Source organism: Erythrolamprus reginae, chromosome 2 (assembly GCF_031021105.1).
Source record: "Erythrolamprus reginae isolate rEryReg1 chromosome 2, rEryReg1.hap1, whole genome shotgun sequence".
NCBI lineage: Eukaryota > Metazoa > Chordata > Lepidosauria > Squamata > Dipsadidae > Erythrolamprus > Erythrolamprus reginae.
The window spans coordinates 331,921,388-331,937,609 of NC_091951.1; the positions used below are offsets into that span (position 1 = coordinate 331,921,388).

A 16,222-nucleotide genomic window follows, 5' to 3' on the forward strand; every position below is an offset into this window, starting at 1 on the left:
TAAAAATAATTTTTAAAAACCCTTATAAAAAACAATCATACAATCCAGACTTACTATACGTAAATTGAAACAGCCGAGGGGTATGTCAATTTCCCCATGTCTGGCGACAGAGGTGGGTTTTTAGGAGTTTGCGAAAGGCATGGAGGGTAGGGGCAGTCCTAATCTCTGGGGGGGAGTTGATTCCAGAGGGTCGGGGCCGCCACAGAGAAGGCTCTTCCCCTGGGTTCTGCCAGACGGCATTGTTTTGTCGACGGGACCCAGAGAAGGCCAACTCTGTGGGACCTAATCGGTCGCTGGGATTCGGGCGGCAGAAGGCGGTCCCGGAGATATTCTGGTCCATGAAGGGCATGGCATTTAAATTTAATTTAAACACTGTTTAAAAGATAGCTTATCATGCAACTTTTGAAATATACAATTGTCCCTAATCATGAAAACTGTCTTGAGAAGAAATGAAATGAGACTAGGATGGCTCTTGTAGTTTTCCAGGCAAATGGGAATAAGGAGAGAAAAAATGGAAAATCAAAAGAGGGAAAAATGCCAAAATCTTTGGACAGAGAGACCCTTTTGGACAGAGAGACCCTTTAGGACCACCTGGACAACTTTAAGACTTGTGGACTTCCACAACTCTTAAAGTTCATAAGTTCCAATTAAATTATAAAGCCGATTTTATACCTTCTCTGTGGTGGCCCCGGCCCTCTGGAATCAACTCCCCCCCGGAGATTAGAACTGCCCCCACCCTCCTTGTCTTTCGTAAACTACTCAAGACCCACCTATATCACCAGGCATGGGGGAGCTGAGACACCTTCCCCCAAGCTTTTTATATTTTATGTTCGGTAGGTATGTGTTGTTTGGTTTTAAATATGATAGGATTTTATATGCTTCTTTTAACATTAGATTTGTTTCGCTGTAACATTGTTTTTATTGTGAGCCGCCCCAAGTCTTCGGAGAGGGGCGGCATACAAATCTCATTAATAATAATAATTATTATTATTATTATTATTATTATTATTATTATTATTATTATTATTATTATTACTGTACAATCTTCAGCACTCGGAACTATGTTCCAATGAGTTAAATGGAAATCTCCCTAAACAATTGCAATATAAAGTTCTGAACACACAGTAAAGCGAATAGCTAAACCATTAAACTTTACTGCATTTTATATTTAGAAACACTGCTGATACGAAACCTTCACGATATAATAGCTCACCCGTAAGTGCTCATAAAAGCTGTATTTAAAAAGAAAACAAAAAATGTTAATTAATACAAATATTTTTAAAATTCACTAACGTTATCTTTAATTGAAAGTTTTATATATGGTTAGGTGCAGAAACAGGTCTCAAAATAAGTGATTTTTAACTTTTTGGATTTTCTGTTTTCCCTGGAGAAAACAAATTAACATGATTTATGAAAGGACGTTAAAACGTTATTTTTGCCTGTGGTGCTTTTTGTAGTTTTAATTAAAAACACAACCACCAGCAATATATTTCTCTATACATCTCTTTGGTTTCCAAGGGAAAATATTTTAAAATATTTTCAAATGTCCCTCATCTGAAAAAGTCATGTGAATTGCCATTCCAAGAAATGAAAGTAGGAGGGGGGGGGAAAGCAACTTTACTTTTGTATAAGTACTGTAACACACACTGAAATGTAAGTGAACAACTGCAAGTTAACAAAAATAATGAGAAAATGCCTGTGGTTTTATTTTTAAAACTTTTAGGATAATTTTTAATGGTATCGATGGAATAAATCTGACCCCAGCTAAAATTTTAGTTTAATAGGAGAGATGATTCCACCGCTATACGGCTTCTGAATTTGGCTCCTAATTTTATTTAATTCCTATTAATTTTAATGTTTTTATATTGTTACATTTTTGCATTATCGTAAACTGCCCAGAGCCATTTTGGATAGTGTTCTGGTTAGCTCTGGCCCAGCTCCTGCCTCAAGGAATGTGCAGGTGGATGTGGGGGAGACATCCACATGCCTCAGGCCTGTTTTGCTCCTGATGGAATCTGCCTACGAAGCCTCCTCTGACCAAGGAAGTGTGAGTGACAGGGAAGAGGGGAGTTTGGCAGACAGCCCAGAAGGAGATCAATCATCTGTGTCATCCTTGGATTCTGAACAAGAATTAATGACACATCCACGCATGCGTAGAGTGATGCATAGGAGACAACAACTGAAGGATTATTACAAGAGAAAATGAGGCCACCTGTGGTTGGGTGGGGCTGCTGTAATTAGTGCTACAGATAAAAAGAACAGCGTGCTGGTTTAGCCTTGTGGCAGTTTATCTGATTCATTGTTTCATCAAGATCGTGGTTTTTGTGCTGTTCAAGATTGTGTGTGGACTCTCTGGACTTTAGAATTGGACTCAATTTCCCAGTTATTGGGTGAGCAATTGGATTGCATTTAACCTGTGCCTTGTGTGTACCAGAAAATCCCTTTGACATTTAAAAAGGGAGCTGTTTCTGTTTTTCTGTTTATAAAAACTTTTGGGTTTTCCTTTTATCGTGTGGTGTGTGTCTTCCTGGACTAATTACCCTGTAATTATGGGCAGTTGAAACACGCCGGCAGAACAGATAGGGAGATGAGCAGCATGTAAACGTAATAAATAAACAAACATTTGATTATCTCCAGTTCTTTTCTAGTAACTTCACTCATCTCTTCCTTCAATTATTAAAAGCGGCCCAGAAACATAGCTGCCAAGAAAATATTATTGAATGCTTGGAAACAAACCAATGCTAGAAATCAGCGTTACAGCAGACTGGAATGAATCTCGAGTATTAAGAAATACTATTTCATTCCATAACTCCTGTTCTTTGTCCAAGTCACAGCAATACAATACAGTAGTTGTTAACCTTTATTGGCACGGCACAGAGCTGCGATCACTAGATGGTCCTCTGAGGAGAGAACTAAAACAAGTCTACCTAAAAACTGTGACAATGGCATGTATGATTTGGAGGAGCATGTCCTCTTTATGTGAGACCACACATAAAATCTGCTCTGTGATGATCCCTCAAGAGAAACACATGTTCATTAGCGAAGAGAATCACTGGACTCCTGGGGACAACACAATATCTACCACAAACAGGTACCGTCTCCAGCCTCATGTATCCTGTTCTGTCGGGCTCTCTGGTAGATTTCTCCCAACAATTCACAGGTACGAATTTCAGACACACACATGTTTGAAAATTCAAAACAATGTTCTTCATAATGAAAATTCACTTAAACCAAGCCCTCTTTTGGTATAGCAAAGAGCACTCGTCTCCAAACAAACTGGTAATTTGTACAAGTCCCTTATCAGTTCTGCGACACTTAGCTTGCAGCTGTGAGGCAATTCACAGTCCTTCTTCTTTCACAAAGTGAAACACCCTTTGCTCTGGTTTAGTTTCAAAGCGGGGAAAAATCAGCACACAAAAGGTCAAAGTCAGCAAAGCAGTCACGAAACACAACGATCAGATAATCCTCCACAATGGCCAAACCCACAGGCTGCTCTTTATAGCAGCCTCACTAATTACCACAGCCCCACCCAACCACAGGTGACCTCATTTTCTTTGATAATAATCTCTCAGTTGTTGTTGCCTATGCATCGCTCTCCGCATGCGTGGCTGTATCATTAACTCTTGTTCTGAATCCAAGGAGGAGCTATATAATTGATCTCCTTCTGAGCTGTCTGCCACACTCTCCTCCTCCCTGTCACTCATGTCTTCTTGGTCAGAGGAGCCTTCATCAGCAGATTCCACTGGGGGCAAAACAGGCCTGTAGCATGTGGATGTCTCCCCCACATCCACAGTCCTTGGGGCAGGAGCTGGGCCAGAGCTAACCACAACATATCCTAGTGACCAGTCAGAGCCCACACAGTAGGCCTTCTCCAGGTCCTGTCAACCAAGCAATGCTGGCTGGCGAGCCCTAGGGGAAGGGCCTTCTCTGTGGTGGCTCCAACCTTCTGGAACCAACCCCCCCCCCCCCCCGGAGATTTGCACTGTCCCCACTCTCCTGGCCTTCTAGAAAGCCCTAAAAACTCACTTGTGCCAGTAGGTTTCGGGCTGTTGAGCTTTAACATTTTGCTAGTTTCTTGTGAACTAGTACCATGCTGTGCAATACAGTGTTCCCTCAATTTTCGCGGGTTCGAACAGTTTTTCAAAAATATTAATTAAAAAATACTTCGCGTTTTTTTCCTCTGTACCACGGTTTTTCCCGCCCGATGATGTCATATGTCATCGCCAAACTTTCGGCCGCCTTTAATAAATATTTTTTAAAATAAATTTTAATAAATAAACACGGTGAGTAATAATCTAAATGGTTGTTAAGGGAATGGGAAATGGTAATTTAGGGGTTTAAAGTGTTAAGGGAAGGCTTGTGATACTGTTCATAGCCAAAAATAGTGTATTTACTTCCGCAACTCTACTTCGTGGAAATTTGACTTTCGCGGGCGGTCTCGGAACGCATCCCACACGAAAATTGAGGGAACACTGTATAACACAGATGCTGCTAGAACTTTTTTTGTTTTGAGTCAGTTACCAGGATACTGGAACATTATATTGTTGCTCCCATATAAGTCCCAGCAGCATCTTCTATACCCAGCAAAATAAGATTATTGCAAGTGAGGTCTCACTTTATGAGTTCTTCTCAATTAGTCAGAATGAGATTACTGTCCTAAATAAAATGTATCTGTAAGGAGTCCTTGGTGCTGTCTGAACTTGGTTGGTTTCTTGCAGGTATTTTATTAGCCAGCTAGGAAACATTATTAGCTGCTCTTTGTTTAAAAACAATCCATGCTCTTCTAGCGCTGATGATGTTGCCTACTTTGGTAACGAAACATCTGCAAAGAAAACAATCAAGCTCACAGAGCACCCAAGGAGCCTCGAGTTCAGCCCCGAGTTACAAATAGTGATACCTTGTCTTACAAACTTAATTGGTTCCAGGACGAGGTTCTTAAGGTGAAAGGTTTGTAAGACAAAACAATTTTTCCATAGGAATCAATGGAAAAGCAATTAATGCGTGCAAGCCCAAAATTCACCCCTTTTGCCGAAGCGCCCGTTTTTGCACTGCTGGGATTCCCCTGAGGGCTCCCCTTAATGGGAAACCCCACCTCTGGACTTCTGTGTTTTTGCGATGCTGCAGGGGAATCCCAGCATCGCAAAAACGAGCACTTCGCTGGCAACGGAAGTCCAGAGGTGGGGTTTCTCAACGAAGGGAGCATCAGTGAAATCGCAGCATTGCAAAAACACCGAAGTCCTCGAAACCCCACCTCCGGACCTCTGTGTTTTTGTGATGCTGCGATTTCACTGAGGCTCCCCTTGCTAGGAAACCCCACCTCCAGACTTCCGTTGCCAGCGAAGCACCCGTTTTTGCGCTGCTGGGATTCCCCTGCAGCATCACAAAAACATGGAAGTCCGGAGGTGGTGTTTCCCATGGAAGGGAGCCTCAGGGGAATCCAAGCAGCGCAAAAACGGGTGCTTTGCTGGCAACCGAAGTCCGGAGGCGGGGCATCCCAGTGGTGGCGGTGGGTTTGTCAGGTGAAAATAGTTTGTAAGAAGAGGCAAAAAAATCTTAAACCCCTGGTTTGTATCTCGAAAAGTTTGTATGACGAGGCGTTTGTAAGACGAGGCATCACTGTATTCTCTTATATTGATAAAATGTTACTATTTATCATGTATGGTTACCTTCATAATTCTTAGAAACAAAACAAAAAAAAGTTATTGCCGCAAATTAGGTATCACGTTTGCCTTACGTGCAGGGGGGCGCCGCCATAATGCTGACAGGATGAGGCAGAAATTATGGTTTATCATCGTGCCTGAATTGAGAGAATAAATGCTTACCTCATCTTCTTCCTGGGAACTTTCACTACCGTCGTCATCGTCACTGTCCTCTTCGTTCTCGAAGCCAGGAGGAAGTGGTGGACCAATCAGCTCCTCATCAGAGTCATTGACTGACTCTTTAGGGGGTAAGGGAGGACCAACACATTCTTCATCCGTACTGTCTTCACTTTCGCTACTAGACGTTTCTCTGAATGGAAGAATGACAAGAAACAAAATGGCTGATGCAGATATTCTGACTATGTGAGTGCTGAAGTCCCTAACTTGTCCCTTTTCTTTCTTTCTTTCTTTCTTTCTTTCTTTCTTTCTTTCTTTCTTTCTTGCTTGCTTGCTTGCTTGCTTGCTTGCTTGCTTGCTTACTTACTTACTTACTTACTTACTTACTTACTTACTTACTTATTAATTTGATTTGTATGCTGCCCCTCTCCATAGACTCGGGGCGGCTAAGAACAATAATGAAACAACATGTAACAAATCTAATATTTAAAATAATTTTAAAAACCCTTATTTTTTTAAAAAAACCCAAACATACACACAAGCATACCATGCATATATTGTATAGGCCTAGGGGGAAAGGAATATCTCTATTCCCCAATGCCTGACAACAAAGGTGGATTTTAAGGAGCTTACGAAAGACGAGGAGGGTGGGGGCAATTCTGATCTCTGGGGGGAGTTGGTTCCAGAGGGTCGGGGCCGCCACAGAGAAGGCTCTTCCCCTGGGTCCCGCCAAACAACATTGTTTAGTCGACGGGACCCGGAGAAGGCCAACTCTGTGGGACCTAACTGGTCGCTGGGATTCGTGCGGCAGAAGGCGGTCCCGGAGATATTCTGGTCCAATGCCATGAAGGGCTTTATAGGTCATAACCAACACTTTTGTCAGTTGTTAAGTCATGCCCAACTCTTCATGACCCCATGGACTATAGCACGCCAGGCTCTCCTGTCCTCCACTCTCTTCTGGAGTTGCCCAAATTAATGTTCATTGTGTCGGTGACATTATTTAACCAACTTGCACACTTTCAGCAGAATGTTAAAGGTATCTGTTGGCATGGGTGCCAAGATAAAGGAGTGTTTATGCATATACTCTGGGAATGCCCAGTGGTGCAGAACCTTTGGCAAAAAGTGCAAGAGGATATTAATAGAATATTAAATATAAGATGGACGATTACTAAGGAAATGGCAGTATTAGTTAAAAGTAGTGAGATGGGAGAATACAGAGAAATAAAACAAGCAGCGATAGAAAGCACTCAGGCGGTAATAGTCTTGGGGTGGAAAGACGCGACAAAATGGACAATGCAAAATTGGTATAGGCATATGGTGGACCACATTCAATTCGAGATTATGGATAAAAGGATGAATTTGATTAATGAAACTGATGTGCAGTTGATGGGGCGATGGGACAAGGTAAGACGATATATGGCGAGTAGGATCCGAGACCAAGCTATAAGAAACAAGTTGGAATCACTCTATAATATGTAAAGAAATATTTCACTCTTGGGTTTAAATGATTTATACAAGAAATACCCCCAACCAGTGTTCCCTCTAATTTTTTTGGGGGGTGGGCAGAAAAGTATAGTGTCTGAGCGGCAGTCCCTTCGGGACTGGGTGGCACAGAAATAATAAATAAATAAATAAACACAAAAACAAACAAATAAAAAACCCACCCTGTTTTGCCTCAGAGAATTTCAAAATAAAATACTGTACTGTGTGTCTATAACAGTGAGCTCATAATAGGGCAACTCTATCAATATCAAAATGCCACTTAAATAGTTGAGCTAGTTTCAAACAAGATTTTGATTTTCTTTCTCTCTTCCTTACTCCCATTCTTTTTCTTTCTATTTTCCTTCCTCTCTTTTTTCTATCTGTTTCTCTCTCTTCCTCTCTCTCTCCTTCCCTCTCACTCTTTCCCTCTCGGCTTCTGGGCAGGTTTGAAAAACTCTGAGTTGATGATGATTTTTAAGTGAGCCATGGCTCACTGCTCAGCTTAGAGGGAACTATGCCCCCAACTGGTGGTGGGTATGATTGATTGTCTGGTAGTGGGATCACTGAGCACATGTTAAAATTTACAAATTTTTTTGTAAATTTTTATTTGCAAATATAATACGTGGTACATAGAATACAAAAAAACAATACATTACATTACATCCAGTAAGAAAATTAAGAAACACTGAAAACAAAAACAAAAAAGAAAAGAAGAAAGAAAGAAAGAAAAAGAAAAAAAACCTTAACCAACATCATATTTATTTGATTATTCACATCACTACTGCAGCAAGACTAGCTTTTGCTCAAATGTGGGAAAAAGTAGAAATCCCCCAAGGCAAATTGATATTAGAAAAAATAACTCAATGTTCAGAAATGTCTAAACTGACCCTAAAAATTAAAGGTAAAAATGGCTCACAATTCTATGAGTGTGTTGCTGTAAATATGGAACACGAAGCTTAAAACTTCAGCCTGATGATGGTGAATGTGATTTCACCGAAACGTCGCATAGACATGCAAAATATTACACAGGGCAAAACCCGAACTCAGAACAATCTACATACATACATACATACATACATACATACATACATACATACATACATCCCTGATGAAAACAAAAAGAGCAAGTAAGATAATGTTAGGATTTACCAAATGAGCTGAATGTCAAAAAAAAATCAAATTGTCTTTTTCTTTTCTTTCTTTTTCGATAAAAACTGTTACTGAATCTAAAGAAAATTTACATAGTTTCGGAAGAATATAGATACTGGTCCTGTACACGCCTTTATTTTAATATATAGGTTTCGTTATATGTTATGTGTGTGTTTTAGATTATAAAAATCAATAAAAACATTAATAAAAAAAGACATTATTTAACCCCCTGATCCTCTTCTGTCTTCTTTTCCTTTCGCCATCTATCTTTCCCCACATCGGGGTCTTTCCCGGTGAGTTCTCTCTTCTCAGTAAGTGTTCTGTGTACGGCCCTCAAACATCCTGCGCCACCCCGGCACCCACTCTTGCCTTCTCAACAATCTCCTACAGCGAGGGTCAATCCACTAAGTTTCCACTCTAATGTCTTCCTCATCCTCTGACTGGGACCACTCTGCCATTGTCATATCAGCCCCCTCTAGTGGTTCCTCAGGCTCACTCAGGTCACTTTCTCCTTCACTCTTGCTCTCTGCATCAGCTGGAAAACTCCCTGGGCCTAGGGCAGCGGTCCCCAAACTACGGCCCGCGGGCCGGATGCGGCCCAACGAGGTCTTTTAACCGGCCCGTGGCAAGTTCACGAGATTTTACTGGTCGATAAAATAAGCTCCCGAATCTCCTGTCAACTCACCACGGTCGGCTGTTCAGCGAGGAGAAGGTGGAGAGGCAAGGAGGCGGGGAGGAAAGCGGGACTGCAATTGGCCCCTTCCTTTGTCGCCTTTAGGGAGAGAAACTGTTGCTGCCCTATGGCAGAGCAGCAACAGTTCCTCTCCCTAAAGGCGAGAAAGAAATTGGCCAATTGCAGGCCCGCTTTCCTCCCCGCCCCCTTGCCTCTCCACCTCCTCCTCCCCTCCTCCTCCGCGGTGAGTGGACGCAAAATTCAAGTTTGGGTGTGGGGGGGAGGCGGCTGCTTGAAAACCCCTGACCTCCACCGCCTCCCCCCCACGGCACAAGGCGAGCACACCTCGCCGCTGACACAGGCGCCGGGGACTGCCCTGTCCCCCTGTCCCCACTGCGCAAAACTACGCAGCCCCAGACCGCTCGCTTCTCCAGCCAGCAAAGCCAACTGCCTGGCTTTGCTGGCTGATGCAGGGAAGGAAAGCGTCACATTTAAAAAGCACGCCACTTTCTGGGAGTGCGGCGCCGTGGTGGCCTTCAAGCGCGGCCCTTCTCGGCGCCCCACCACCCGTTCATGCAGGAAGAGATCGGGCACTTTACTGGGAGGTGGAGGCGGCGTGGGGCCGGACGCTGGGTGCCGGGGAGGGCGAAGGAGTGGACGCACCTCTCAGCTGCAGAGCGGAACGGGGGTGGAGATCAGCAGCGGAGTCCGGCGCTGGGGCCATGCGGGACCGCTCATCCAGGCGCGCGTGGACCGGCAAGCCTGGATGAGCGGTCCCGCATGGCCCCAGGCCCCCAACGCCGGACTCCGCTGCTGATCTCCACCCCCGTTCCGCTCTGCAGCTGAGAGGCGCGTCCACTCCTTCGCCCTCCCCGGCACCCAGCGTCCGGCCCCCACCTCCCGGTAAAGTGCCCGATCTCTTCCTGCAGGAAAGGGTGGTGGTGCGCTGCGAAGGGCCGCGCTTGAAGGCCACCACGGCGCCGCAGTCCCAGAAAGTGGCGTGCTTTTTAAATGTGACGCTTTCCTTTCCTGCATCAGCCAGCAAAGCCGGGCAGTCGGCTTTGCTGGCTGGAGAAGCGAGCGATCTGGGGCTGCGTAGTTTTGCACAGGGGGACAGGGCAGTCCCCGGCGCCTGTGTCAGCGGCGAGGTGTGCTCGCCTTGTGCCGTGGGGGGGAGGCGATGGAGGTCAGGGGTTTTCAAGCAGCCGCCTCCCCCCCACACAGAGATAAGAGAGAGAAAGAAAGAGAGGGACAGAGAGAAAGAAAGAGGGACAGAGAGAAAGAAAGAGAGGGACAGAGAGAAAGAAAGAGAGGGACAGAGAGAAAGAAAGAGACAGAGAGAAAGAAAGAGGGACAGAGAGTAAGAAAAAGAGGGACAGAGAGTAAGAAAGAGAGGGACAGAGAGAAAGAAAGAGGGACAGAGAGAAAGAAAGAGAGGGACAGAGAGAAAGAAAGAGACAGAGAGAAAGAAAGAGGGACAGAGAGTAAGGAAGAGAGGGACAGAGAGAAAGAAAGAGGGACAGAGAGAAAGATAGAGAGGGACAGAGAGAAAGAAAGGGACAGAGAGAAAGAAAGAGAGGGACAGAGAGAAAGAAAGAGGGACAGAGAGAAAGAAAGAGAGGGACAGAGAGAAAGAAAGAGAGGGACAGAGAGAAAGGAAGACAGACAGAAAGAAAGAGGGACAGAGAGTAAGAAAGAGAGGGACAGAGAGAAAGAAAGAGGGACAGAGAGAAAGATAGAGAGGGACAGAGAAAGAAAGGGACAGAGAGAAAGAAAGAGAGGGACAGAGAAAAAGAAAGAGAGGGACAGAGAGAAAGAAAGAGGGACAGAGAAAGGGAGAGAGAGAAAGAGAAAGAAAGGTAGAGAGAAAGAGGGAGAGAGAAAGAGAGTGAGTGAGAGAAAGGGAAGAGAGAGAGAAAGAAAGAGAGAGGGGGGAGAGAAAGAGGGAAAGATAGAGAGGGAGAGAGAAAGCAAGAGGAGAGATAGAAAGGGAGAGAGAGAGAAAGGAGGAGACAGAGAGAGGGAGAGAGAAAGAGGGAGAGATATAAAGAGAGTGAGTGAGAGAAAGAGAGAAGAGAGAAAAAGAGAGAGAGAGGACAGAGAGAAAGAGAGAGAACTAGAAAGACAGAAGGACAGAGAGAAAGGGAGAGAGAGAGAAAGAGGAAGAATAAATATTAAATATTGTATTTGTTCCCATTTTGTTTTTTACTTTAAATAATGTATGTGCAGTGTGCATAGGGATTTGTTCACACGTTTTTTTAATAGTCCGGCCCTCCAACAGTCTGAGGGACAGTGAACTGGCCCCCTGTGTAAAAAGTTTGGGGACCCCTGGCCTAGGGTATTCAGAGGAGCCTGGCTCATCCTCCTCAGAATCTGACATGCCCTGAGGTGATCAAGGAGCACTCACAACAGCAGCTGGCCAAAGCATTGGCGTTTCGGTTTCTAAAAGGGACTAATGAAGAAAAGAAATGTACCACCCCCTCCCTCCTGGTTTTTTGTAAAGCTCTAAAAACCCACCTCTGCCAGCGGGCATGGGGGACGTGAGTTATGAGATCGTCTCCGGTCGATATTATGAATGATTGAATTGTATGATTGTATGGGGCTTTTAACACTTTTATTAATTTGCATAATTCTTTTATTTTTATTTTTTTATTTTAAATTGTTTATTGAATATTAAAGTAAAAAAGTGGGGGAAACAGGAAAAGAAAGGGAGTGAGGATACACAATTAAAAAAAATTCTTTTAAAGTAATTTAGATTTCTTTTATATATCGTGGCATTTATAATATTGTACGCCATCCTGAGTTGCCTGGAGAAGGGCGGCATAGAAATCTAGTAAGTAAGTAAGTAAGTAAGTAAGTAAGTAAGTAAGTAAGTAAGTAAGTAAGTAAATAAATAAGTCTTAAAGTTGCCAAGTTTGAAGAACTCTGCTCTAAAAGATGCTGAACACAATTAAGAGGAATGACTGATCTTCTCTTTCAGTTTAGGGATTAAAAAAATGTATAAAATGCACATAATGTCAAAACTTTAAAGATTTCTAATATTTATACCTGGAAGATACTTTTTTTACTGGTTGTGATCCTGCACCCCCTGAAGAGTTGGCACCTTCTCGCTGGCCTGCAAATTCTGCTTCTTTCTCAGCTGCCTCTTTCTCAGCTGCTTCCTTCTCACGTTCCTCTGAATAATAAAGGATTAACAAAAAGAAATATGGATCGATACAGTCATGGGGTCAAATATTATTGTATTACATAAACAAGGATGATGAACTCCTGGTTTTCATGGCAACACTGCCACCTACTGAAAAAAACAGTTAAATCTCTGCAAATTCCTGTTTGGTTAATCATTCCAAATACAGTATACAGTGAACCCTCGAGTTTCGCGTCCTCGAGCATCGCGAAAGGGCTATTTCGCGAGTTTTCAACCCGGAAGTAAACTCCACCATCTGCGCATGCGTGCCTTTTTTCTATGGCCAGGCATGCGTAGATGGTGGAGTTCCCCAGCTGGGAAGCTGGGCGGCTTCCCTGGGTCTTCCCTCTCTTGCCCCGGTAAGACCCCAGCGGTGGCGCGGGCAACGGCGTGGGCGGGCGGGCGGCACGCGCGGGGACACCCCAGCGCGCGCGCGCGTTGCTGGGGCTGCTCCCCAGCTGGGGAGCGGAGCTGGGGTTTCCCCAAGCGCGCGCGCGTTGCTGGGGCCGCTCCCCAGCTGGGGAGCGGAGCTGGGGTTTCCCCAAGCGCGCGCGCGTTGCTGGGGCCGCTTCCAGCTGGGGAGCGGAGCTGGGGTTTCCCCAAGCGCGCGCCGCGTTGCTGGGGCCGCTTTGCGGCCCCAGCAACGCGCGCGCGCTTGGGGAAACCCCAGCTCCGCTCCCCAGCTGGGAAGCGGCCCCAGCAACGCGCGCGCGCTTGGGGACACCCCAGCTCCGCTCCCCAGCTGGGAAGCGGCCCCAGCAACAGCGTGGGCGGGCGGGCGGCACGCGCGCGGGGAAACCCCAGGCGCGAGCAACGGGGTGGGCGGGCGAAGGGCGGGCTGCGGTGGAAGTAAAAACACCATCTGCGCATGCGCAGATGGTGTTTTTACTTCCGCACCACTACTTCGTGAAAAATCGATCATCGCTTGGGGTCCTGGAACGGTTTTCGGAACTGAACTATCAGAGAACCAATTTAAAAAACCCAAACTTCTCAAATTATTTTTCCCCAGTCTTTCTAAAATTCACAAATTTTAAATGTCTCGGTTGAGTTGTATTTTGGATTACTATTTTGGATAGTAAAACAAGCTAAGACACATCCACCAAGCTGAATAAACCTTAGCCATGAACTGCTGTTTCTTACTTCTTAAAACATTGCTGCAATTTTTATTTTATTGTCAGTACTTCCTTTGATCCAGCGGAGTAGAATGGGACTTGAATCAAATAATTAATGCAATTGTTTATATTTTTATCTTTTAAAAACGTAACTAGTTTGTCTTATATTATAGACTGAAAAAGAAACTTAAAGCTCCATTTAACATGCTAGCAAGCTTTTCATAGACCTTCTGGTTTTCATACAGTATGTATGCATATTTATTTTTATAACTCTTTTATCTTATTTTTAACAATGTGGTGGACCAGGGATGTTCCTGCTTCTCGGACTTCAGTGTAAGGCAGGACAATGTACATTTAGTACTCAAAACAAAACAAAATAAAATAATTTTTTGTACAGCATATCTCACCGAGAATTTTTCTACTTCGTTCTACAGCAGTTCTTCGGGTTTGTTCAAACATTGCAGTGAAGTCAAATGTTCGCGCTTTCTTTCCTAGATAGAAGAAAAAACAATTTCCCAGAAAGTGATATTATATTAAAAGAAAACTCAATCTATGGAACTCAGCGAGAACAGGTTGCCTTGCTGGATGAATCTCACTACCTTTCAGCAGGCCATGCTGACTGAGAATTACAAACTTTATAATTCAGCAAACTTGGAGATTAAGGAATGCTTTGGTAAATAGTGTATTTTTTTTACAATGCAATCCTATATTGTATATTGTGAAAACGTCACACAAAATTAAGGGGTAAATATATTTAAGATTGCAACTTTTATCGGAACAGACTTGCTATCACAAACTCTTGAGAATCTGTTTCCTGCAATCAGACACTTCAAAAAGATACTGTTTTGCATACTTAATATACACAAAGCAGAAACATACTGATAAGCTTAAAAACTCTTGCTATATTATTTCAAATGCTTGATATATGAAAGCCTAAAATATTAAGACAGTAAATTAGGCTATCGGTTTTATTATCAGAAACAAACCATCAAATGAAAACTCTCTCTCAACAAGCTGAAGAGCTTCTTGGGTGTCTTAAAAGAAAAACAAGGAAGTCCAGTTGCTCCTTGAAAAAGGACCCTTGAAAAAGCTATATTAGTTTTTGCAAGATATCATGGGTTTTGTAAATCATTTTTTAAACTTTTGTTCAACACACAATATACAGAGGTACCTCTACTTAAGAACGCCTCTACTTAAGAACCGGGTGTTCAAGATTTTTTGCCTCTACTTAAGAACCATTTTCTACTTAAGAACCCGAGCCCGGAAAAAATTCCCAGGAAATTTGAGAGCGGCACGAAGGCCCGGGCAGTTTCCTGCCATTCCCCCTTTAATCTTAGCCATCTGGGCTGCTAGAGGAGCCTTTTGGTGGCGCTTAAGGAGGCTTTGTCAGTCCTGAGCGAACAAAGCATTTTCCTTTCTCTGGGCGATTGGACAGGGAATAAACCTCTGCCAGTGCCCAGAGAAAAGAAACGCTCCCTTCGCTCTGAGCTGCCAAGGTGTCAACAGTGAACGAAAGGCGCCGGCTATATCGAGTGAGAGGAGAGGAGAGCCCTTCAGCATGGGAAGGAAGAGGCAGCAGGTAGCAGCAGCAGCAGCCAGTGTATGGCAGGCAGTGTATGGGAGGCAGCCTCGCGCCGGGTGCATGGGAGGTGCATGCTCCTCCTCACCCCCTCAGAGTCCCTCTTTTTTTGTTTTAAGTCTTAAGGTTTTGGATTTTTTTGATTCCCCTCACCTCACCTTCTTCCTTCGGCAGCAACTCTCATCCTACTCTTCCTCCCACCCAAATTTCTTTCCTAATGGGTTTGCGTGCATTATTTGCTTTTCCATTCGTAACAGAATACCCTATACCAGCATTTCCCAACCGGTGTGCCGCGAGACACGGTCAGGTGTGCCGCGAAGCTCCTAGGGAAGCTCCAGCTGGGCGGGGCGCTGCCGGTGTCTCCGACCTGGAGCTCCCACTCGCAGCTGTCCCCCGGCTCCTGCCCGATGTCGCTGTTTCCGGCACTCTCCTGCTGGGCCCCAAAGAAGGAAGGCAGGAAAAAGGAGAGCTTCATTCTTCGCGCCTACTTTTTCCCGCCTTCCTTCTTTGAGGCCCAGCAGGAGAGCGCCGGAAACAGCGGCATCGGGCAGGAGCCGGGGGACAGCTGCGAGTGGGAGCTCCAGGTCGGAGGCACCGGCAGCGCCCTGCCCAGCTGGAGCTTCCCTGGTGTCGGCGGCAAGTGTCCTTTAGGGCCCGGCGGGAGGGCACTGGCGGTGGGAGCGGGAGGGTGTGGGCTGCAGCGGCCCCAGGCAGTCGCGGGGAGATGGCGGCGGCGAGAGGGAGCTCCAGGGTGGAGGCACCGACGGTGGCAGTTGGACGTGCTGCTGGAAACGTACATGCTGGCGCTGCAGGGCTGGCACTGGCTCGCTGGCTGGGCCAGAGGTGCCAGCCCCACGCCCATGCCCAATGCAGCGCCAGCATATACGGCGTCCAGCAGCACATCCAGCTGCTGCCATCAGGGCTCCCGCTCGCAGTCAGCCGAGAGAGAGAGAAAGAAAGAGAGACATAGCAAGAGAGGCAGAGAGAGAGAGAGACAGAGAAAGAGAGACAGAGAAAGAGAGACATAGCAAGAGAGACAGAGAGAGAAAGAGAGACAGAAAGAGAGAGAGAGAGAGAAAGAGAGACAGAGAAAGAGAGAGAGAGACAGACATAGCAAGAGGCAGAGAGAGAGAGAGAGAGACATAGCAAGAGGCAGAGAGAGAGAGAGAGAGACATAGCAAGAGAGGCAGAGAGAGAGAGTGAGAGAGAGAGACATAGCAAGAGAGA

The 16,222-nt window shown here is 45.1% G+C and overlaps 1 protein-coding gene across 1 annotated transcript in view; it reads right to left on the bottom strand.

The window, feature by feature from the left end:
• The window catches only part of WDR70 (WD repeat domain 70), a 181,926-nt gene that overhangs the window by 163,875 nt on the left and 1,829 nt on the right, over positions 1-16,222 (bottom strand). Inside the window, exons 3-5 of the mRNA XM_070743427.1 lie at positions 13,824-13,907; positions 12,169-12,295; positions 5,823-6,009 (exon numbers count right to left, since the gene is read on the bottom strand). Coding sequence (XP_070599528.1) covers positions 5,823-6,009; positions 12,169-12,295; positions 13,824-13,907 — 398 coding nt within the window. The remainder of the gene's footprint in view (positions 1-5,822; positions 6,010-12,168; positions 12,296-13,823; positions 13,908-16,222) is intronic.